This window comes from Nicotiana tabacum, chromosome 14, assembly GCF_000715075.1.
Source record: "Nicotiana tabacum cultivar K326 chromosome 14, ASM71507v2, whole genome shotgun sequence".
Lineage (NCBI taxonomy): Eukaryota > Viridiplantae > Streptophyta > Magnoliopsida > Solanales > Solanaceae > Nicotiana > Nicotiana tabacum.
Window position 1 is genome coordinate 38480347 of NC_134093.1, and position 9378 is coordinate 38489724.

At 34.3% G+C, this 9378-nt stretch overlaps 1 protein-coding gene across 1 annotated transcript; it reads left to right on the forward strand.

Moving 5' to 3' along the window:
- The first annotated feature begins 7746 nt into the window (after positions 1-7746).
- LOC142168896 (uncharacterized) lies at positions 7747-9378 on the forward strand. Its single transcript, XM_075230068.1, has 2 exons — positions 7747-8157; positions 8209-9378. Exons 1-2 carry the CDS (start codon positions 7747-7749, stop codon positions 9376-9378), a joined length of 1581 nt encoding a protein of 526 aa, XP_075086169.1.

Here is a 9378-nt window from a genome sequence, read left to right on the forward strand (position 1 = left end):
AAGAAGTAGCTAATGGAATATTCCTTCGATAATTCTACTTGATTCAACAACCCATTGAACTGATCCAAGAACTCTTGAACATTGCAGTCTGTTTCAAGTTAATTAAGCCAGACATTGGATCCTCATATAGAGTATGACCAAATCGATGGAACAAACCCCTCAAGAAATCACTCAAGTTAGGCAAACCACTTCCTACTCGACCTGCCATCATTGCGCGATGCCATTGCAGGGCCTTCCCCTCCAAATTAATCGCAATAATTTTTACTTTCTTTTTCTCTGTTGTCCCCTCATATTCAAAAAACTGCTCACAACGAAAAACCCACCCATCTAAATTGTCATCGTTAAACCTAGGGAACTCTATTCTAGAGTATTTGAAGCTAGGGTTACCTTGTTCTAGTGTTTTCCCAGCTTCCACCTGAGTTGCAACTCACGGAGCTTGACTGTTAGCAGCTACAAATGCTATCAATTGTGGAATTTCCCCAATTACATCATCGTATTTTTTCCCTAAAAGTCGAACTTATTCTCTGATTTCCTCAATTTTCTGTCGCATCTCGTCGTTTTCCGTCGCCTCCGGCATGATTTCGGCCAATGGTACAGTAGCTCTGATACCAAATGGTATGTACTTAATGCATTAAGTACAAATCTGCAGAATTAAGAAACTAATTGGAAGAATAGCTCCTGAACACTCTACAAATCAATGGAAAGAAAGAGATAATGTGAGTTGGAGAGAGAGAGAGAGAGAGAGAGAGAGAGAGAGAGAGAGAGAGAGAGAGAGAGAGAGAGAGAGATATTCAAGAAATATCGGATGATCGATACAATTTAATTCCCTTCCTTATATCCCTGCTAACAGATTTAACCAACTAATCGTCTAACTAATTCCCCCTTTGAAAGTACTATTATGCCCTTCTATTTACAACAATTGTCTAAAGTACCCGTCCTATTAATTGGTATATAACATACACAATTCCCAATAAATGAATGTATACATGTACTCGTATCTTTATTCCTTTCTCAAAGCAGAACAACAAACTTATTTGAATAACAAATTAATAGATGGAGAGTACTAAATTTTTTATTTATAAAATGCATACATTAAATTGAGTGTATCTTGCTAAAACATTTGAAATAATAAAATATTAGCCTTTCATATATAGTTAAAGTACATAAGTAATGAGTTGAAAAATTATGGTTTGTCAAAAAAGGTATTAGTTACATTCAATCTTAGCTAGACAACTTATAATTTAATGTCATTTATACTTGATAAGGTGAATTAAATTACTCACGAGAAGATGAAAATAGGGTAAAAGTTAGATTTTTCCTATATTGAATCATGACGTAAAGATAAAAATTAGGATTTATCATCATAATGCTATATTAAATGAGTAAGATGTAAAATGGAAAAGAAATAAAACACAATTATCAACTGAGTATTTTCCTTTGGAGGTACATACGAAAACATATGTCTTAGTTCTTTCATTGTTACCATGTTGTATCTCTGTAATAACAATAATCTTAGTTTCGTTATCACAACTTGAATTTGTCAATATCAAAAGTAACTATAGTTAATCCAAGTTATAAATGAATGTTACAAACCTAATCAGAATTTGTTCATTTATCTAACTGCTTTCTTTTGTGATACAACAAATGCAATGAAACTTCAAATCAGAATTCATAGGAAGGACTAGTTGCTAAACTACTTTGGCACTAGCTAATAAAAATAGGGAAAAGAAAACAACAGATTATTGAAACAACTACTCCTTTTCAAAAAATAAATATAAAAACTCTTTTTTCCCCTTTTGTTCTCTAAATGAGGAAGTGCATGAATGCAGAAAAAGTACACGACTAATCCTTTTTTGCTTACATACATAATCTTATAAAATACAAAATACTTTCGTCTTGAACTCCAGTTAAACACATTTTGTCTGGAACAACATCTTCAAAAGACTAAACTTCAGCTATATAACGTATAAATGCTAGCTTATTATTACTCTATTTTTATGTTGATACTACGTACTTTTAAAGCTACATAAAACTATGGAAGAACAAATACAAGGTTAATACAGTCACCATTTTTCGTATTTGACTACAAAATGACATCTCTTCTTTTAAAATTACACAAAATTCGAATGAGTTATAAACTAAAGTAACATTACTACTGTTCTATATTCCAATCACAATAGTTTTGTAGGGCAAGCAATTATGCTCATCTCAACATATTCTTATTAGATAGATAGATTACAAAAGGAAACCGGAAAAGTACACTAGAAAAGTTCGAAAGCATTGAGACATACGGAACAATATTAAGCAGGAGTGTGCTCGTTCTAAAAGATTGAGATGGTCACACGCTTTAATATGGTATCAGACAGATAAAGGTCGGGGATTGAAATCTTATCGTCACCATAAAGCAAAAAATAAATATTTTCAGGTAGTTAGCCAATGAAAATGAATTAGACTCACACATAAGGAGTGTGCGGAGATATAATTTTGAACTTATCTTCAATACCAAAATTTTGTAGTAACTATAAATCAAAATAGTAATTTGATTAGATTTAGTCTTTTAGACTAATTATATAAATCATATTTGAGGATTGCATATGCAGGGGGGAATATTTGGGGGTTGGACTTTGAAGATTGAATAAAAGTAAAAGTTGGAGGGAAATATAGTTTCAAAATGAACGAAAACTTTGAAGTTAAATTTGTCGGAGTTAAACTATTAATAATGATGAAAAAGTGCTCAATCGAATGTTGCCGAGGGAGAGTAACATTAAATCTATTTGAGTGGGAGTAACATTAAATCTATTTGAGTGAGAGTAACAAAAGGTATAGTATCTACTTCTTCATGAGATAATTAAAATACAACTGCTTTTGCACTTCTTTTATTTCATAAAAATTGGAAATATTATCTCCAAACAAAAGGATTTGTTATAATAAAATAGCAATTTTAGTCAAACGCCAAATGATTTAATATTAAAAAAACAAAACTAGTACAAGCTTGTTTGAAATGTAATATGAGAATGTTGATGTTGGCAGTAAACTTAGAAATTAGATAGGTCTATGTTTTGTGTCAAAGGAAATATTTCGTGATCAAAAGACCACAATTTGAATAATTAATTATACACGAATTTAGTTGATCTTTTTTTTTGTAAGTCATTGTTAACAATGTGAAAAAATAAATATATTTCTTGTTACTTTTTCGTGGAATTATAAGTGCATGCACTTCTTATTGTTGCATTGGTAATCATTAGGTCTATCTTTTTCTTTAACTTTTGTGCATAATTTAGGGTATGCATGAAAAGTGGTTTTTTATTACCTTAGGCCAATTTGATGATGCTTTGAACCGAATTCAAGATTTACTCACATGCATTATGCTCCTACTCTATGAAATATATAGGCTTAATCTTGCCTGTGACCTTAGTCAAAGTATGCGACTAATTTTCTGTTTTTTTTTCTGTCGCATTATATGGACCTCAAGCCTCAAATTAAAGAAAAACAAAATTTTTATTAGTAATAACTATATCAGACGAAATAATAATACAGTAACAAAAACAAAAGGCCTCATACTATATTAAGTAGGAAATTTCATCATATTGTGTAACTTTGCACATACACATATATATGTATTTATAGTGGTGAACTAACTAATACGTCCATTAACCAACTCTGAAACTTTATCATATTCTTTTCAATTTTATATAACAAGGTAAACATTAATAAAAATTAAGGTTTTAATAACATTAATGTTTTAAAATTATATTTTATATTCAGGTAAGCATTTAGTGTGAAGTTTTGAGATCTCTATTGAAGAGTGATTATGTTATTATGGATTTTTAATCTAAAAGCTTGATCAATCTGACCACCAAAATTAAAAGGTGAAAATAGTCTTACAATACTTTCAAAAATAATAAAATGAAATCCCTCAAATTATTAACATGTAAAACTAACATTTCATACAAATGAAAGGCTGTCATGGTAATAAAATTTAATTAAAATTGCGAAATTATTAACATGTAAATTGGCATTTAATTTATAAATAATTTTTTCAATCATCGGTAACCCTTTTAATTAAATTTTTGATTTTGACATCTTATCTTAACATATTTTATAAGTATTTTTTCCTCACTCATAATATGAGTATGTTATTATAGGATTTTGTAAAAGAAAAACGCAAATTTAAAACAATTCTTGGAAAAATGTAAAATGAGTAGATGAAAGAGAGATACATAATGTATATTAAAAGCAAGAAATGAGTAGCTTGCTTTAGGAAAGAAAAATTAACCCCTTTCTCTTTGATTATGTGTACATTATTACCTTTAGGATGAAATTAGTTGAAAAACTCATCCCCAAAATTAAATTAGCCATAAGATGGAGATGTACAAAACCTTTCTCTAGCTCCTTTTTCTTTCCTATATATCTTTTATTTACATAAGTTTTTGTTCTTCTTAAAAGCCTAACTAATGATGAGACCCCATTGTGATTTTGTCCTTGTTGCACTTCTTACTTATATTAAATTTATTTAAGTATTATTTAACGTGTTTCAGAGCTTTTCAAGCCATAGGCCCATACCTGGAAAGTAAACCTGCAATTAAAAGTTTATTGTGAGCTACAAGCACTTTCTCGAAATTGTTTCTTTTTTCTTTTTGAAGCTTATGTTTTTTTATTTTCCCTAATTATTCGCTATCTGAAATTTACTTGTCTAATTAGTTTAGATTCGTGGCGGACAAGCTCACAAAGGGATAAAGTATTTTCTACCAAAAAATCTTTCACTTCCAAACGAATTAAGAGTGAAGAGATCAAAATTAATTGTGTTCAAGAGATGTTATTTGATACAACTTCGGAATTAAATAAATAGTAACCCAACAACTTTTAAAAATATTACAAAGTAAATATCAATTTAAAAGAGGAATTAATTAGAACACTAAAATCATCAGTCTTAGACTCAGATTCACTTGTATGCTTTCAATAAGTTAGACACCGCTTATATGAAATTTTCCATAATTCATCTTAAAAGTTACTATCTGTTTCATTTTTTCAGAAGTATTTGATAATCGAATATAATTAATTTTGAACTTGATTGAATATAGTAATGTCCAGCAGATCAGCTAATAAGTCATTGGTATTTATACCTACTTACATGAATACTTGATTGCTTGTACGTTACTTTAACAAGACGATTTTCTAACTTTTTCACTTTCCATGCTTAATTAAACCTTGCATGCCATTCTTGTGAAAGGGAATTCTTCGGAAAAAACAACGATATATTCAATTGGAACTTTTTCGGTATCTTTGGTACGAAGGAAAATATTCTACTTTGATAATGTTTTCTTACTTATTTTTCGGTGTTAGATTAGGTAGCATAAAATATTTCTAGAAAATACATAATTTAGGCAAATACTATATGAGATAAAATGGATAAAAGCGGGAGAGACTGGTAGGTCAGATTCTAGAGTCCAGAGTGGCCTGGTGATGTTGGGGTGGGGAATATGGTAGGAAAGATTGAGAAAGAGTTCTGGAAAATATTTTTCCTCTTTTTAATAGGAATGTCACTTTCCTCCAATTGGATGAATGAGTTCATGAGAAAAATATTTTCTAAAATATTAAAGCCAACCAAACATGAAAAAATTAAAAAATATTTTTAAGAAAATATTTTCATCATACCAAACACACCCTAAGGATTCGTTTGGACATAGATACCCACATTTTTTAAAAAAAAGTTGATTTGGGTGAAGTTTGATGTGAAACTGAAAATGTGTTTGGACATAAATTTTGGGGCAAATTTTGACATGTTAAAAAAATCCTTATTTATTTCAGCTAAATAATCTCAAATGGTCATGATTTGGTCCAAAAAGAGTTCTTAAGCTATATTCGAGATTTGAAGTTTTGGTTTCCAAAATCTCCCAAAAATTAGATTAATTCAATAAACAAACACACGCTTGAAATTTTTTTTGATGAAAAAACTTCCAAAAACTTATGACCAAACGCCTGCTAAATATCTTTCTAGAAAATAAACCTTTCTTCCTTTTGTAACCTAACCATCTTCATATGTCAGTTGTCAACAATAATACCATGGAGCACAAGAGTTTAGTAAAGTTATTGTTTAACCGAGGAGGGCATGAAGAGTTTGGAAGCTTTGATAAACCGAATAAACATTATTCAACAATAAATATGATTTGAAAATATTTCTAAAGCCTTAATTAATAAAAATAATATAAACTGAGAGGGTCAAAAATTCCGTTTCTAATTATAATTCGCTGCTCTAATATATAATATATATTTTTCAGATTAGATCATTATATAAGAAAACCAATAATTTCTGTAAAAAAAAATTCACACTCAATCTGTATGGGTCAAAATCTGCTTTCATTAAGATTTGACACGAAACGGTATCGCGAAAAACGATATGGCCGAGGTCGATTAGTAGAAAACGGAGCTTGTAGCCGAAGAGTCAATAACGGCCGAGGTCGAGTATGAAGGGCAGTACTAACGGCTAGTTTTCGAATTAAAATATTCTCTTAAATATTCTATGGTGTCTATACTTTTAGGGTTGATTGGGGAATGTCCCATATAAATAGAAAAAGAAATAGGGGGAGATAAAAGGGGTAATATTCTCTTATAAGAACATTCTTTGAAAAATAAACTCTCTCTAGATAAAAGACAATCACTACCTTTCTAAAGAGATTTGATTGTCTACTATTCCACACTTTTTTATTAGATCTGAGAAGGGTCCCAACGTTATAGTATTTGTCTATCATTCATCATTGTCAGAAAAAAAAATCATCCACCTCATTCAATATTGGGTGAATCATTCTCATTATTTACTTTAATGTCATTTATTGTTATTTATTGCTTGATATTCCCCCATCATTAATGATCTTGAAACATTGAATGTACATCACATTTAATCTTCTCTCAACACTGTTCTTGCGTTATTGGTGTTAATCGATTATAGATCTGAAGTTATTATCATTAACTAGGTTTAGCCCTTCGTCATACAAAATTAATTAGTTTAATCAAAAGTCTACATTTTTTTGTCAAACAATTTGGCCGTCTATGGGGATACTCTAGTTAAATCTTTAGTTTTTTCTAGATCTATAACTGGCACAGTTCACAAAAAAAGAAGAGAAGCTCCTACTTTCTTGTACACCCAGGTCTGACATGGCAGGTAAGGGAGAAGAAAGGATGAAGGCAGTGGCCGATCTCACTACCAACCTCTTAAAGACCATCAATGAGGTCTCCGAAACAGAAGGCAAAGCCATAACGCCTAACACCTCTCCTCGATGAAGTGGATCACCCCTCCCTCACCGCAGTATCACAACATCCCGCGGTAAAGGAGCTTTCACATCTACAGCGGAAGAGGCGCCACCAGCGGTGAAGAAGCTACTCGAAACTTGGCTGACAAATACGCTGACCGACATCCTCAACAAGCCCACTCATGAGGCAGTTAGAAAAAATGCAAGGACTTGCATTGCACCAGCAACGGCTAAGCAGCACGACCCTCCCCCTTCAGTAACAGGATCACTCACAATATTAATAATGCAGGTAACGATACCCTCACGGCCATTCTGAAGAAAATGGAAGAAATGAAAAATGAAAACAAAATACTTCGGTATCAAATGAGAGAACACCAAGAAAAAGAGTCGACAAAATACCGGGTGATCCAAAACTCTTGCCAAAAAGAGACGCTGGTCGGTTCGTCGAGCAACCCTACAGTGATGAAGCCGCCCCACATGCCGTACCCAAGAGTTCAAGATGCCGCCTTATCTGAAAATTTATGACGGTACGACCGACCCCGAAGATCATGTAACTCACTATGTCACTGCGGTAAAGGGCAATGATCTCGCCAAAGAACTAGTCTCCTCCATCTTGTTGAAAAAGTTCGGCGAGATCCTTACCGGAGGAGCATTGGCTTGGTATTCACAGTTGCCCGCGCACTCCATTGAAACATTTGAAGAGATGGCCGATAAGTTCGTAACGGCCCATGTTGGGGCTAAAAAGGCGGAGGCAAGAGTGAACGATATATTTGCCATCAAACAATCACCCGGAGAGGGATTGAGGAATTTCCTCGCTCGATTCAACAGAGTAAGGATGACCTTACCGAATGTATCGGAAGGAATGGCTGTAGCAGCTTTCCAGAACGGGCTGAATAGGAATGGCTCGAGGGTAACCAAAAAACTATTAAATTGGATTATGAAATATCCTCCAACCACTTAGGATGAAATACACAACGCCTACTGTGCCGAGGTCCGTGCCGACGAAGACGACCTGAATGAGCCAACTCATCGATTGACCTCGGTACAAGCCAAAATCAGGAAGGATCGAAGAAATAATGCCAAGAGAGATCTTGCAGCTCCACGATCCAACCGAGAAAGGCATCAGCCATATGTGAGAAGCGTCATCATGCCCCTCTCCCGCCACAAAGAGGGCCCATCTAGGCCAAGGACAGGGACGCACCGGAATGAGAGAAGTATGTCCCCTTTACTGTCCGCTCACAATTTTTGTGTGTCACCCTCAGAAATAGTCTATGCATTGGAGAAGCTCGGACCAAAAGTAAAGTGGCCACAAAAGATGAGGTCAGATCCAAGCACTAGAAAATCAGACGCCCTCTGCGAGTTCCACCAAGAGCGAGGTCACAAAACTGAGAACTGCATCGCCCTAAGACAGGAGGTCTTGAACATGCTTCATCAAGGACACCTCAAAGAATTATTGAGAGACCGAGGAAGGACCAACTTTGCCCAAGGACGTGAACAACACCAGGGACTGCCGAAACCACCCTCACCGACTCGCACCATTCAAATGATCATCGGGGACGGCGACGATGTTTCGATCAACAGCATAAAGTTTGCCACAACCCACAAGCTCAAACGGTCAATCACTAATGAACGGTACGACGAACTCGAAGAAAGTATCATCTTCGATAAGCCAGATACCCACGATTTGGTTTTCCCTCACTATGATGCCCTCATTATCACTTTACGAATATTAGATACAGATGTAAGACACATTATGGTGGACGATGGGAGCGGCGCGTGCATTGTCCATCCTCGAGTACTTGCACAAATGAAACTCGAGGATAATATAGTACCGTGTTGCATCATACTAACAGGTTTTAACAATGCAGTTGAACGAACATCCTGGGAAATCACACTCCCCGTCCTGGCCGGCGGCGTCACTCTGGAAACCATATTCCACATCATGGACCAGGATACGGCGTACAACGCCATAATAGTTCGACCTTGGATACACGCCATGAGAGTTATCCCTTCCAGCTTGTACCAAGTTATCAAATTTCCAACCCCATGGGGAGTATTCAGCATACGAGGAGAACAACGCACATCTCGAGAATGCTATCGCATAGCCCATGATTGTACATACACCCATTAG